Below are 14151 nucleotides of genomic sequence, written 5' to 3'. Positions count from 1 at the left end.
CATATCCGGCATTGCCTCTTGGACTCTGGCCTCTTAAACCAGTGCTTCGGAAAAGCAACTCCAGATGGAAGAAAGTGGACTCTAGAAAATGGGCATTTGTAGGTTTGCCGTTAGGGGAGTGACCTGTGCAAAGTCTTGTGTTATCTCTTGCCTCTGAGGTCTGAGACTCCCGGTCTCCCCTTCTCTCCTGGTCACTTCCCTTCAGTGTCCCTCACTGTCTCCTCCTCCCTGTACCCCACCTCTTCTGAGTAAGAATTGTAAAAATCCTTAGAGACTTTTCAACTAAGTAAATTGGGAGTTTTCAGGACTTATCCTGGACCCTGTCTTTTCTCTAGGTGAATCCATCCTTTCTCATTCTAAATACCTCTACATACTCATGAACACTTCAATTCTTATGTCTAACTCAGAACTCTAGTCTCATTTATGTACTTGCCTATTTGATATCTTCATTTGTGTGTCTCTGAGCATCTCAAACTCAATCAGAAGGTCTTTCAGCATCTTCAAACTGAACTTGTAATTCTCCTTCAGTTAGTCCTGTTGATTCTTCTATCTCCGAAGTATACGTATAGCAAATGTATCTACATTTTCTCCCCTTCTTCTGCTCGCACTGTTGCTTGAGCTAACCACATTTTCCCCACTGAAATTCCCTGGCCATATTTTCCCCGGACATTGCCTCTTAACATGACCATCAACTCAGTCTCCATAGAACAACCAGAGTCATCTGGTTAAAGTGCAAATCAAATCATTTTAGTCTCATATGTAAATCTCTTAATGGCTACTTAATGTATTCAAAATAAAATCTAATATTGTACTATGACCTGGCCCCTCTCTACCCATGTTAGCCATTAGTTCTGCTCATCCATATTTCCATTCCTTCTCTCCTTGCGGGCACAGGGAATGACTGCATGCCCTCATACCCTCGAAGTAGAGATATGCTTGTGTTACTTGCTTTGGACAATGAAACGTAAGCAAAGTGATTTGAAAGTTAGTATATGACTCAATGCACTTTCTTCTCCTGCTACAGTGATTGGGGAAACCAGAATTGATATGCTGGTACCACAAGATTGAAGCAGCTTGAATTGTTAGTAATATACATAGGAGAGCTGCCCTGGAAGTTTGCCTAAGTCCACAGTGGAATTTATATGAGTGAGAAAAAAACAAAGCTTCTTTGTGAGGTTTGGGAGTTGTTTGTTACTCAGCAAAACATAGCTATCCTGATTGATACACTGTAGAAAGAGGAGTTACTTGTGGGAAGCCTCTTTAAAACAAAAGTAAATTGAGCTATATGTAATGAGGTGGTTGGACCTAGAGACTGTCATACAGAGCTAAGTAAGCCAGAAAGAGAAAAATAAATACCGTATGCTAACTCATATATATGGAATCTAAGAAAATGGTACTGATGAACCCAGTGACAGGGCAAGAATAAAGATACAGATGCAGAGAATGGACTTGAGGACATGGGGTTGGGGGAGGGGTGGCGAAGGGGAAGCTGGGACAAAGTGAGAGAGTAGCACAGACATATATACACTACCAAATGTAAAATAGATAGCTAGTGGGAATTTGCTGTATAACAAAGGGAGATCAACTCGATGATGGGTGATGCCTCACAGGAGGGAGGGGATATGGGGATATATGTATAAATACAGCTGATTGACTTTGGTGTACCTCAAAAACTGGTGCAAGAGTGTAAAGTGTAAATATTCCAATAAAGAGCTTAAAAGAAAAAAAAGGAAAGGACATAGTTTTTCAGAAAATTTTCTTATTTTTCATTAGACTATAAAAAAATTAGCAACTGACATTAATTATTCACAAAAAGAATCACAATGAATCCCCAGATTGGAGGGAATTTCAGGGTGGCCCAAGGAGAAGGCACATACATACTTTTGACAGGAAACGACACTCCTAATTAACGTCTCTTGATGTGGGTGGGCAAGACTGGATCACCACGGGGACAAAAGGAAGATGTAGGTAAAACTTTACAGAGGAAGAATCTGGCATGACGAAAAGGCACCTTAGGTGTTGTTTAAGTGTGTTTATTAAAGTTAAACATTACCCAGGTAAGAAACTTTCTTCCCCACCGCCCAAGTAATACCTGCTTCACTTTGGCTTTGGTTTAAAATATACCAGGAAGGACCTGAATGATTGAAATTTGGTGGAAAAGGGAGCAGTTTTTGAGGAACACACACTTTCCAGGCAGGAATATTTCTTCATCTTCTTAGGCTTCTATTACTATATATCTTCAATGATGGGCAGTGTTTAATTTGGAGAGAGAGAGATTGAGGAAGGGAAGGAGAGAGAAAATTGGAAAAAAGGGAGGGAGGGAGGAAGGAATGAGAGAAAGGAAGGAGAGAAAGAAAGGGAAGATGATGGAGGAGAAGGATGAAAGGAAATAAATCTATAATGAGACTGGAATGTGCAATCTCAATGAGAGGGGAGAGGTGACCAACCCTTCCTAAAGACCCTTAAACACACAGAACAGTAGGTGGCATTGTTTTGACCCTTTTTACCCAGGGTGACCATAGTTTGGGTGGCTCAAGTTGAAATGCTGTGGTCACTCCCAATGAATGTAGAGACTTGTAAGTGAGCTGGCCTCCAGGCATAGCAACCAAAAAAAAAGGCAATTCTCAGAGCCCCTCTTCTGCAGAACATGTGAGAAATCCTTAGAAGTTAAAACAAGATTACCCATGCCTGTTGACTCTAGGGCATTGCTAAGGCATCCATTGGCTAGGGTCTCTGTTTTATATTTCAAAATTCTCTAGTTCTAAGGACTGAGCAGATGTCCACAGCAATGTCTTCTTCTTCTTCTTTTTTTTTAATTAATTTATTTATTGGCTGTGTTGGGTCTTCATTGCTGCAATCAGGCTTTCTGTAGTTGCGGTGAGCAGGGGCTACTCTTTGTTGCGGTGCACGGGCTTCTTAGTGTGGTGGCTTCTGTTGTCTTGGAGCACAGGCTGTAGGCACACAGGCTTCAGTAGTTGTGGCACGTGGGCTCAGAAGTTGTGGCTCACAGGCTCTAGAGCGCAGGCTCAGTCGTTGTGGCACACGGGCTTATTTGCTCCATGGCATGTGGGATCTTCCTGGACTAGGAATTGAACCCGTGTCCCCTGCATTGGCAGATCGATTCTTAAGCACTGTGCCACCAGGGAAGTCCCAGCAATGTCTTCTTAATATAAGCAGGATGGGGCTGCACCTATCAGACAGAACTCTTTCATCCTGAGCTGTGAGCAATCTGGTCTGGGGCATCTCTCTCTCATTCTCTCTCTCTCTTTTTTTTTTTTTTTTTGAAGGACAAGACCATGTGCCCACTGTGCAGTTCATTTCCCACAATCCCTATGATTGATGTAGTGCAGTCCTGCTTCCAGCTAGAGACCTAGTTGTGCCTCTGCCTCCCAGGTTCTTAGGTGGGGCCATAGGTGGCCTCCAGGTTGAGACCTTTGAGTAGAAAGCTTCAGGCTGGGCCATATAAGCCCAGGTTCCGGGCTGCCTGGGAGATCCTGGGGGCTTTCCTCTGGGGAAATGGATAGTGAGCTGGTTTTCCAGACCCGGGTGGCTTCTTTATGGAAGGAGGGCCCTGAGTGCCAGTGTTTAAGCCAGATCCCACTGCCTTTGTTTGGGTATCACCCACTTGACATCCACACTGGGCTGCCTCTGGGATTGTGGTTCCTGGCTGAGTCATCTGAGTGTCTTTAAATAAACCTGGGAGCCTTTGCTCAGACCCCATAAACTTGTCCTTGTGCTTTACTTGATGACTGGTTTCCTGGCGAAAGGTTTGGACCAAGCGGTGCATCTCTAGGTGCGTGCGCCATGGAGACGTGGGGGCCTGGAGACAGCCTCTGTCAGCCTCCTCCAGCATCTCCTCTGCCTCAGGGTCCACCTCTTCCAGGGACAGTGAATGCCTGCTCTCCTTGTTAATCCAAACAACACTGACCATGGACTTAGCAGGAGCAGGCATGTTCCCTCCTGAGAAAGCAAGGCACGAACAGGGTCACCACTGGAAAGTACATGGGCAGTTCTCATTTCGGGGGTCTCAGAGCTTTCAAGCTGAAGGAAGACCATGCCTAATACATCAAGGAGGCCAGGTACCCAGTGCACTGCATTATCTCTCTCTCTCTAACACACACACACACACACAGGCACACATACACACACACTCTCACACACAGTTATTCATTTATTCAACAAATATTTATTAGGCACTTATAATGCACCAGGCGTTACTTATTCTAGGTCTTGGGAATACAGTAATGAACTCTGAGACAAAACCCACCCCTTCGTGATGTGGTCTGGTGGAGTAGAAAACGAATAAGCAAAGAAATATACTATAATAAAATTTCTGGTGGTAATCAATGCTACGGAAAAATATTTGGGCATGATAGAGTTTAATAAGAGACTTCAGTTTTTGACTGCAGTGAGGGAGTGAACCCTAGGAAGAGCTTGGGGACTCGCATTTCAGGCTGAAAGAATAACGGGGGGCAAGGGCACAGCATTGTTCACCCACTTGTGTGATTCACACACACTGGCCAGTGGAAAGGGTTATTCTTAACTTCCAGGATTTTGTGGTGTGGGATTCTGAGAATGGGTTTAGCACGCAAGGCAGAGGAGAGGGGAACTGTGTTTTGAGGCAGCTCCTTTTGGAGGACTGGTCTTTATCTGTCTAAACCACAGCCACTGTTCTGTTTGCAGTGCCTACTGCTTCCCTGAACTGGCTTCAGGGATGAGAAGGCAGACTAATGTCTTTCTTCCTTCTCAGGGACATCTTTTTACCACCTTGTGGAACAATAGTTTCTTTGTCAACTCTTGGTGGCATCGAAGGTTGGAGGAATGACTGAAAGCCATTTTCCTATCGACAGGAGGCCTGTGACCAGCCTGGAATTCCCTCTGAAATGCCAGTGAAGCGCCCTTGAGTGTTCTGACATTTGTCCCTGCTGGAATCCCTGTAGATGACATGGTGTGAGTGGAGAGATGGTATTGAAGGAATAAAGCCAGAAGGAAGCCCCTGAACTCTGGGACTCCAGAAAACCTGCCACTGCATTTCTAGGACCTAAGTATATTCCATCATGTTACGACAGGATGAAGAAAGCTAATTCCAGAGCCCTTCCTTCCATTACCCAGCTCCCAGGGTAGCTGCCCTTCCAGATACAACCCAGTGTCCTAAGATGCTGAAATCTAGTTTCAGTGGGAGCCAGTCTCAATGGCCACTCTGTCTTCCTGGGTCTCTGCTGCGCTGGACACAGAGGAGCCCTGTCTTCTAAATTCCCTCTACTTGCTTGGCTTCATGGCATTCATATCTCCTGGTTTTCTCCTACCATTTAAGAAAAATGAATTGTGGTAAGACACACACAACACAAAATTTACCATTTTAGCCGTTTCAAAGTGTACAGTTTAATAGTGTTAAGTCCATTCATGTGGTTGTGCAACTGATCTCCAGAACTTTTTCATCTTCCCAAACTGACACTATACCCATTAAACAACTTCTCTTCATCCCCCACCCCACCCCAGCAACCACCAGTCTCCTTCCTGTCTCTGTGAATATGACTACTCTAGGTACCTCATGTGAGCAGATAATTACAGCATTTGCCTTTTTGTGACTGCTTATTTCATTTAGTGTAATGTTGTCAGGGTTCATCTAGGTTCATTCAAGATCCAGCGTGTGTGGATTTCCTTCCTTTTTCGGGCTTCCTTTTTCATCTGCTACCATTTTAACTGCTGTCTTCTCTGACTTCTTCTCTGCTTGTGCCTTCAATATTTCAGTATTCCAAATACTCTAATTGTCTTCCCAGCCTCTTATCAATTTACACACGGGTCCTCCACCATCTTGTCCATGCCCATGGCTTCAACCACCACTGATATGTTGATGACCCCAAATTTATATCTCCAGCCCAAATTTCTCTCCTGAGATCCAGGCTGCTTGGAAGTTTTACAAATAACTCCCTCAAATGCAGCATAAATAAACAAGTTCACAAGCAAATTCATCTCTCCCTAATCAGAAATCTTCTTCTCCTATATTCCCTGTGTCAATGAATGGTACCACCATCCAGCCTGTTGCTAATGTGCAGGCAAAATTGCTTTTTTGCCCACCCCCCAGCATCATTTTGACCTCACTTTTATACTCTTACTTGATTTCTCCCTGGAGAATCACCTTATTCCTCATGCCCAATCCAAGTGCTTCAAGTGTCCTTCCAACTCAGACTCCTATGACATAGTGACCTGGTCCTCAGCCAATTAGCACAGAAAGAGGAGCTTTATACATATTAATTTATTTACTTCTCACCACAACCCTATACTTTGGGGACCATAGTTATTCCCAGTTGAAAGATGAGGAAACTGAGTCACAGAGTGATTTACATGACTTGTTCAAAGCCACACAGAGTCAAAAAGCAGAGCTGGGACTCTGGTTCAGGCTCTTTTCCAGAGACCAAGCACAGGAACGCTCCGTCAGACAGCACACAGCTTCTCACAGTTAGAGCAAGAACGTGGACTCGCAAGCTGCTAGAAATGCCCTGAAAGATCCTGACAGAGCCTGGCGGTCAGAAGTCTTTCCTGGGGAAGTAGGGCCTGAGAACTCCCCCTTGCATTAACCTGTCGTAATCCATGACATAACTCATCGTGGTAATGATGGAGGAGGGAGGTTTGAGTTATAGTATGCAGGAGACAGGGCCAACGGGGAGGGTTGGGGCAGAGGTGGTGAATTCTATGGGGTATGCTGAGTTTGAGATGTCTTTGGGGACATACCCATCCCATCACATGGATTTGTGGGTCTGAACCACAGGTGTGTTAAATCTGCTTTCATGTGATACAAGTTTAATTTAATTCATGTTTGCTGAGTAACTGAATAAATTAATATCCTTGAGGGTGGGATAGAGCTTTAGGAAACTGTCAGCTTCTGCCCTGCAGAGATAGGGGGCTCTTTGGCTGTACCCGTTCAGTTCAAATAGACCCTACTCATTGGCAACAGTCCAAGTTGTGAGAGCTGGCTGCTTTTAGCGCAAGGCAGCACACTTCCTCTCCCAGACAGGGAGGTCCCTTGGTCCCCTGCTTCCCTCCCAGACGGGCCTAGCGTGGGTGGGTACTCCGTGAGCCCTGAACTGTATAAACAGCCACAGAAATTCCCAGAACACAGCCTTGACCTTTCAGGGGGTCTTCCTACCTCTTTAGACTCGTCCTTTCCTTAGAGGATGAAGGGCTTGGATCTGACAATCACTTGCTTTCTGAGCCCTGTGCTCCTAACTTCCTCCTGGAATAAATCTGAGTTCCCAAAGGATGGAGGCTTCTCCCTGGAAGAGGGGCTTCTGTGTCTCAGTGCCCCCTCCAGCTGCTCTCTGAGGGGTGAGGCGCTCGCTTGGTGAGCCTGGGTGCTTCCTGCGTCCCTGAGCCCTGCGTGTCCTCTGGCCAGCGCCCAAGCTGTTGGGAATGTCACGTGTTCTCTCTCCCTGGAGCCAGTTTCCCTGGGGTGCAAGAGGTGCCTGTGTGAGAGGAGCCAGGAAGCATAGCTCCCACCTCCCCTGGCCTAGCAGGGGGGCCAAGCCCGGCTCACCAGGCAGACCCGTTGAGCAAGATCAGAGCCTACGAGCAGAGGCCAGGAACCGCACTCTGCCTGCCAGCTGCCTGCTTGAGGCCCCCGGCTCAGCGGGCAGGGGGGCCACGCCCAGCAGAACAGCCCTGAACCCGCCTCCCTGCTCTGACTCTGCCTCCGCCTGGCCTGCCTGCCTGAGCGTCCCCACCGGGAGGGCCGGCAGAGCCCCGGCCCTGTGCTGCGCCCGCTCAGCCAGCCATTCTGCTCACAGCCAGGCCCCGCCCCCTCTTCCCGTCCGCCCCCAGCACCTGCCCAGCCATACCTGTACCTTTCGGGAGCACCACCGCGTGGGCCTGGGCCCTCTGCTGCCGTCTCAGGCCTTCATACTGGGCTCGCAGGAGCCGGATGCTGAGCGTCGGCCCTTTCCCCGGGGCCTGCGGCCCAGAGCCCTCGGCCATGAAGCGAGAGCCCAGCTGCCAGAAGTGGGGCAGGGCAGGGCACAGGCAGGGCAACCCCTTCATCCGGATCCGGATCCGGGAGGAAAGCAAACATTGATGGGCGGGGCTGGGGGGGGAGGTGGGGGGGCTCAGGGAGAAGAGGGGGGAGAGGAAGGTGAGGAGGAAGGTGGAAGGATCTGGAGGAGAACAAGGTAGGGAGAGCGAGAAGTTGGGGGGGGGGAGGAGAAGGGTGGGCGGGGGCAGTAAGGAGAAGGAAAAGTCGGAGGGGGAGGGCAGCCAGGAGGGAAATGGGGGAGGGGGGAAGGAAGGGGATGCGAAGAGGGGATGCAGAGTGGAGGAAGGAGGTGATCGCGGCGGGGGGCGGGGTGAGAGAAGAGTGAGGACGGGGTGGTGGGGGGGACAGCAGGGGGAGAAAGGGGGCAGGGAGTGAATAAAAGTGAGAAATTGATGGGCAGAGGGTGAGGGAAGGAACTGGGGGCAGAGAGAAAGAGAAGCGCAGCTGCTCAGAGTCCTTCTGGGGTCCAAGGATTGTCCCAGGTCCTTCACTGCTTGATCCTGAAGTGTCGAATCCGACTCCAGGAGTTACGGTGAAGCCTCCTGTTTCCTGGCAGAGCTGGAGCTACTGCTGGGGGATGCCAGGTGCTCGCCTTGGCTCCCACCTCTTGGACTGGAACCTGGATGCTTGTCAGCAAACCTGCCCGTGTGGTTGGCAGTTGGGAAAGGAGCTGGTGCCTCAGGGATGTGCAGCATCATTCAGGCAGAAGGAGACCCAGTAGCAAAGGGACCCCTGAGACTTCCACTCACCCCGCAACCTGCAACCCAGGAGAAAGCCCAGCCCCAAAGTCGCTGTGGGGATAGCCCCAGGGAGCCCTGGCCTCTAGCCAGCCCCACCTCTTTGACATTCCACGTGGGCTCTGTGGTCTCAGCATTTCCCAATAAGTTGGTGTTTATCTTACCCACAGCTAGGTGCGCCCTCCCCCTCTGCTTGCCAGCCCTGTCATGTCTATAACCGCTTTGAATCCTACACCCTCTCTCTTAACACCAGCTTCAACTTATCCCGTCTCCATTTGGCCGGTTAACTTTTCTATCTTCTCCTAACATAATTACCCAATTACCCAAAATATCTACAGAGGCAATGGAAACAATAGTGGCTGAATTTAGGAGACATTTTGGAGAATAACTGGATGGTATTTAGCCATAGGAAATTGGATGAGAGATGGCAGGTGAATCTTTGTTGGGTGGTATATGCCGTATTACATATATGCTGTATACTTTGTTGGGTGGTAAGTGCTGCTGTAACAAGGTACCACAATTGGTTGGCTTAAACAACAGAAATTCATTGTCTTAAAGTTCTGGAGGCCACAAGTCCAAGATCAAGGTGTCAACAGAGTTGGTTCTTTCTGGGATTTGAGGGGGATCTCTTCCGTGCCTCTCACTTTGCTTCTGTTGGTTTGCTGGCAACCTTTGGCACTCCCTGCCTTGTAAAAGCATCATCTGATCTTTGCCTTTATATTCACATGGTGTTCTCCCCTTTTTACAAGGATTAGGTCCCATTCCAATGACTTCATCTTAAGTCAACTATTTATATCTGCAATTATCCTATTTCCAAATAAGGTCATATTCTGAGGTACTAGGGTTAGGACTTCAACATATGGATTTGTTGGGGACACAATTTAACCCACACCATGTAGAGAAATGTCAGTTCAAGTGACAGAGATGGCACAGGAGAGGAGCAGATTGGGGCGAGGGAGAGGAGGAGGGATGTGTTTTAGATGTTACGTTTGAGGTACCTGTGGTGGTTGGGTCATCAGGAGAGAGTTAGAAGCTTGGTGGAGAGATGCAGATGTCATCATTTGTGGAAATGATACAGTTCATTATTGGAAATTTTTATCATTAGACAGTCACGCATATAGAGAATGGAGAGAAGGTCCAAAGTTGCTTTATTTTCCCTTTTCAGTCCCCATTAGCTTGTTCAAATTCATGTTTAATGGGCAGAAGAGAGGTCTCCTCTAAGCACTTCTATTTTCTTATTTCTCCTCTCTTGTCCTAGCATCTAACTTCTTTCTCTTGGCATCTGGTCCATCATTATGTTCTAACTATTGAGAGAGGGGGTGAATGGTCTAGGCTAGTGGGGCTTCTACAAGACTACTTTTTAACAAAATTTCTGGGCTACTTTTTTTTTAAGTCTCACTCCCTTTCCCCCTCCCCCTCAAGACCTCTGCAGTTATTTTGGCTTGGGTTGGGTAGGGGTCCATTAACAGGAGAGTATATACTCTAGGAAGAGGGTTATAAAGGTGAAAATGTTCACCCTACCTCCTAAGAATGGAAGCCTTCAGCCCATATGTGGCAGCTGAAGTCTTATAATTGAATGAAACTTCCAATTTGGGAGAATATTTCAAGATACCAAGCTTTAGGAAGACCAATATTTAAAGGGCAGGCAGAAGTAAGAAGGTAATATTGAGAATAGAAGAAGTGAAATCAAAATGATAGGAGGCAAAACAGTGAAGAGGGGCATCCCAGACTGTAAGGAAGGAAAGAAATGTCACAAAAGAGCCAGGGTGGCCAAAATGGGGGAGACAGAATCTCCTGATTACCTTCCTGCCCTATAAAATAGTATCTGAGAAATATCTGCAAAAGACTGGTTCTCATTCTGGCTACACTTTGGGAGTTTTAAAAGAAACACCCATGCTTGAGTACCTCCCCTAAACATTCTGACTCTGGGGTGGTGTCTGGAGACTGGAATGTGTCTGAAGTTCTCCACTGCTCCAGAGAGCCATCTACCCAGCTATCGGAGACCCTGCGTCACTGGCTGAGAGACAAATAGTGGGAAATAGCCCAGGCTTCTTCATCCCTTTTTATCAGGAACTCTTTCTACCATGAACTGAAGATAGTAGGGGCCCCTCCATTCTAATCCAGCTGCATCTGCCATAAAATTGGGCTCAATTTCTACTATATTTGGCATTTATTTGTGAGTCTCCATCTTTTAATATTAATAGTTATCCTTTTCCATGGTTACGTCTTTGTAGGTATTCCAGCAAGAATAAGGAGAGGCTACCAACTGCTCGCTGCCTGCATTTTAGAAGCTTACATTCCTTCTTTCATTCATATGGCTCCTTTCTCTCTTTTAATACCCAAATCTTTAATCCATTTGGAATTGACTTTAGTGTGAGAGTTTTAGATAAAGCATGAATCTAGCTGTTTTTTTCTCCAAATAATTGTGCAGTTGCACAATACCACTTATTGAATAAACTTCCCTTTCCCTATGATTTGCAATAACAATAATAATAGTGTAAGAAAAAACTGGCCATGGTATCCCATCCCAGAGAGTCTTCCGAAATAAACAAAAAATATGACTGAACTGGAGCCCTTCCTGAAAAATGATGACAGCTACCACTAAAAGGACACGCTTTATTATTTTAGTGAACTCACCAGGGGAGCAAGAAATAAGCTTGCTCAGGGCTGAAGACACCAGAGAGGGATGAGATGCCCTGTTATATGAGGAAATATTTTCTTTTTTCCATGTGGTTTAAACGTGAAAATGAAAGTCCATGTTGAGAGAAAGCATGTGTTTAATCTAACAGGTCACTAATGAAAGGAACCACTTTCCCTGCAGCTCTCACGGGAGCTTATAATACAGGAAATTAGACCTAGAGGATCCAAGTCTGCTCCTGTTCAAAGGACCCAGCCCTTCTATAAGACTTGGGTGACAAAGGTGTCACTTATCACTAGGGCACTATTCCAGAGAGAATCACTCAGACCGGAGGCACTCTAAAGGCCAGTCATTGGTGGGCAGAGATTCAGACTTGGAAGAAGAAGCCCACAGGGGAGGTGGTTTGAGAGCCAAAGGCCAGGAGAGGCAGGTATATGTGGGGGCGGGTGTTCGACAGGAGTGAATCCTGTCCTGGTGAGGGACTTAAGTTTTGAGTTCTTTCCACTAGAGACTCCAGGGAAAGCTTAAGGTACCCTGATCTTTAGCTTTTCCTCTTCTCTGTAATAATTTCACTCTGAAATTATCCCACCCCTACAGCTTAGTGATGTAGCCTTAGGAAGACCAAAAGGGCGAGATGGTGAGGATGGGAGGCCTTCCTGGGATGTCTTCTTGCTGATTCCACTGTGGGGGGCGAGGGGGCGGGGCTCATGCTATTAAGTAGACTGTGACTTGGGGCTCCACGCGGACAGACAGGGTCCAGGAGACCCAGGTGTGATGGGAAAGGACTCAGGATGTCGGAAAGTGCTCCAGGGCAGACCGACTCCTAAGTTCAAGGTTCTCAGCCTTACAGAATGAGAGAGATTCGTCTCTGAAAAAGGCGAGTATGTGCTAGATCTATGAAAGCAATAGTTTCATTCATTGAGTCCAAACAACTGCGGGCCAGGTGTGTGTTAATCACTCCATGTACATAATCAATTTTAAAAAATTTATTTACGTATTTATTTATTGGCTGCGTTGGGTCTTTGGTGCACACAGGCTTTCTCTAGTTGCGGAGAGCGGGGGCTACTCTTTGTTGTGGTGTGTGGACTTCTCATTGTGGTGGCTTCTCTTGTTGCAGAGCATGGGCTCTAGGCGTGTAGACTTCAGTAGTTGTGGCACATGGGCTCAGTAGTTGTGGTGCATGGGCTTAGTTGCTCCGTGGCATGTGGGATCTTCCCAGACCAGGGCTTGAACCTGTGTCCCCTGCATTGGGAGGCAGATTCTTAACCACTGCGCCACCCTTCATTGTCCCAAACAGAAACTCTGTACCCATTAAACAATAACCCTTCATTTCTTTCCACTCCTGCAACCCTCCAGTCCCTGGTAACCTCTATTCTACTTTGTCTCTATGAATTTGCCTACACTAGGTACTTCATATAAATGGAATCATACAATATTTTTCCCTTTGTGTCTGGATTATTTCTCTTAGCATGATGTTTTCAAGTTTCATCCATATTGGAGCACGTATCAGTACTTTGTTCCTTTTTATGCTGAATAATATTCTATTGTATGAATATAATACATTTTGTTTATCCATTTGTCTGTTGATAGACATTTGGCTTGTTTCCATCTTTTGGCTATTGTGAACAATACTGCTGTGACAGTGGGTACACAAGTATTTGTCTGAATCCTTGCTTTCAATTCTTTTGGATATATATCTAGGAGTGAAATTGCTAGATCATATGGTAAACCTATGTCTAGCTTTTTGAAGAACCTGTATGTAATCAAACTTAATCCCTCTTGAGAGCACTGTGAGAGAGGCAACAATTATTATCCTTTCTCCTTCACCTTTTATATTGAATTCATCTCCAGCCCAAGTAGTTCCAGCTCCAAAATATATCCCAAACCTGCACACTTGTCTATACCTCCACTGCCACTATCTTGGTCTCATTTGTCTTTGTTTCTTTCTCCAGGACCACTGCAACAGCCTCCTAACTGGCTCCCTGCTTCTATACCATCCTCTCCCATCCATTCTCTTCTCAGTGGTCAGGGTTCTCCTGAAGGCCCAAGGCAAACTGACTTATGCCTTCCCCCTACTTAGAATACTAGGGGGAAGGCATCAGTGACTTCCCAATGCCCTTAAACTAGCATTCAAGTCTTTCTTATGGCCTGTGAGGTTGTGCATGTCCTGGGTCTGTCTCACCACACCAGTCTCTTGATTGACTTTCCTCTTGCTCTCTGCATTCTAGACCAGACTTCCTACAAATACATTACAGATGTGCCCAAGATTGAGACCCACTGACCCTGGGGCACGTGCCTCCAGTCACAAACAGCTCATCCCTTTACTCCAATGGCCCATACAGAGTATCATCTTCTAGGGGGGCCACAGTGTGAACAAGGGGAGAAAGTCCTCTTGCCATATTAGCCATCTCTCATTTTCTTGAATGCCCCCGACGTCTTTTCCTCCTTGGAGCTTTGCTATGTGCTGTTCTCTCCATCTCCTAAAATACTCCTTTGCTTACCCTCATCTCCATCCCCATCTTCATGGCATCCTCACCATTTGCAGCACCGCACCCGCTTTTTTCTAGCTCATGTGCAATCAGCTTCAGTTTCCACCTTAAGAGAAGGCATAAGAGCATAGAGTCTGGAGCCAGCTACTTAACTTCACTGTTTATAGACAAAGCAATTCCCAGAGAGAGGGAGGCAGTATGGGCTCAGTAAGCAACCAAAACAAGCTTCGCCCAGCATTATCTCCCATGGGCTAGGCTTTG

General features: G+C 46.7%; 1 protein-coding gene across 2 annotated transcripts; it reads right to left on the bottom strand.

Annotated features, from left to right (window-relative positions):
- Positions 1 to 1862: 1862 nt before the first annotated feature.
- Positions 1863 to 8771, bottom strand: C2H9orf152 (chromosome 2 C9orf152 homolog). 2 transcript variants are annotated; one of them, XM_057719827.1, is made up of 2 exons: positions 7836 to 8771; positions 1863 to 3960 (listed from the first exon to the last, which is right to left on the bottom strand). In XM_057719827.1, exons 1-2 carry the CDS (start codon positions 8032 to 8034, stop codon positions 3449 to 3451), a joined length of 711 nt encoding a protein of 236 aa, XP_057575810.1. In that variant the 5' UTR covers positions 8035 to 8771; the 3' UTR covers positions 1863 to 3448. The 2 variants fall into 2 exon arrangements, with proteins under 2 accessions (XP_057575810.1, XP_057575811.1); XM_057719828.1 differs by having other exon boundaries at positions 7842 to 8771.
- Positions 8772 to 14151: the final 5380 nt, after the last annotated feature.

Source organism: Hippopotamus amphibius, chromosome 2 (assembly GCF_030028045.1).
Source record: "Hippopotamus amphibius kiboko isolate mHipAmp2 chromosome 2, mHipAmp2.hap2, whole genome shotgun sequence".
NCBI lineage: Eukaryota > Metazoa > Chordata > Mammalia > Artiodactyla > Hippopotamidae > Hippopotamus > Hippopotamus amphibius.
This window is presented reverse-complemented; position numbering and strand designations above follow the sequence as displayed.

What these genes read in the sequence shown, in the direction of transcription:
- C2H9orf152 (XM_057719827.1), bottom strand. Translation starts at nt 8,034, where the DNA reads ATGAAGGGGTTGCCCTGCCTGTGCCCTGCCCTGCCCCACTTCTGGCAG. An exon ending in GGTGCTCCCGAAAGGTACAG is followed by an intron (nt 3,961 to 7,835) that starts GTATGGCTGGGC and finishes TTGCTTTCTCAG; the next exon opens with GAGGGAACATGCCTGCTCCT.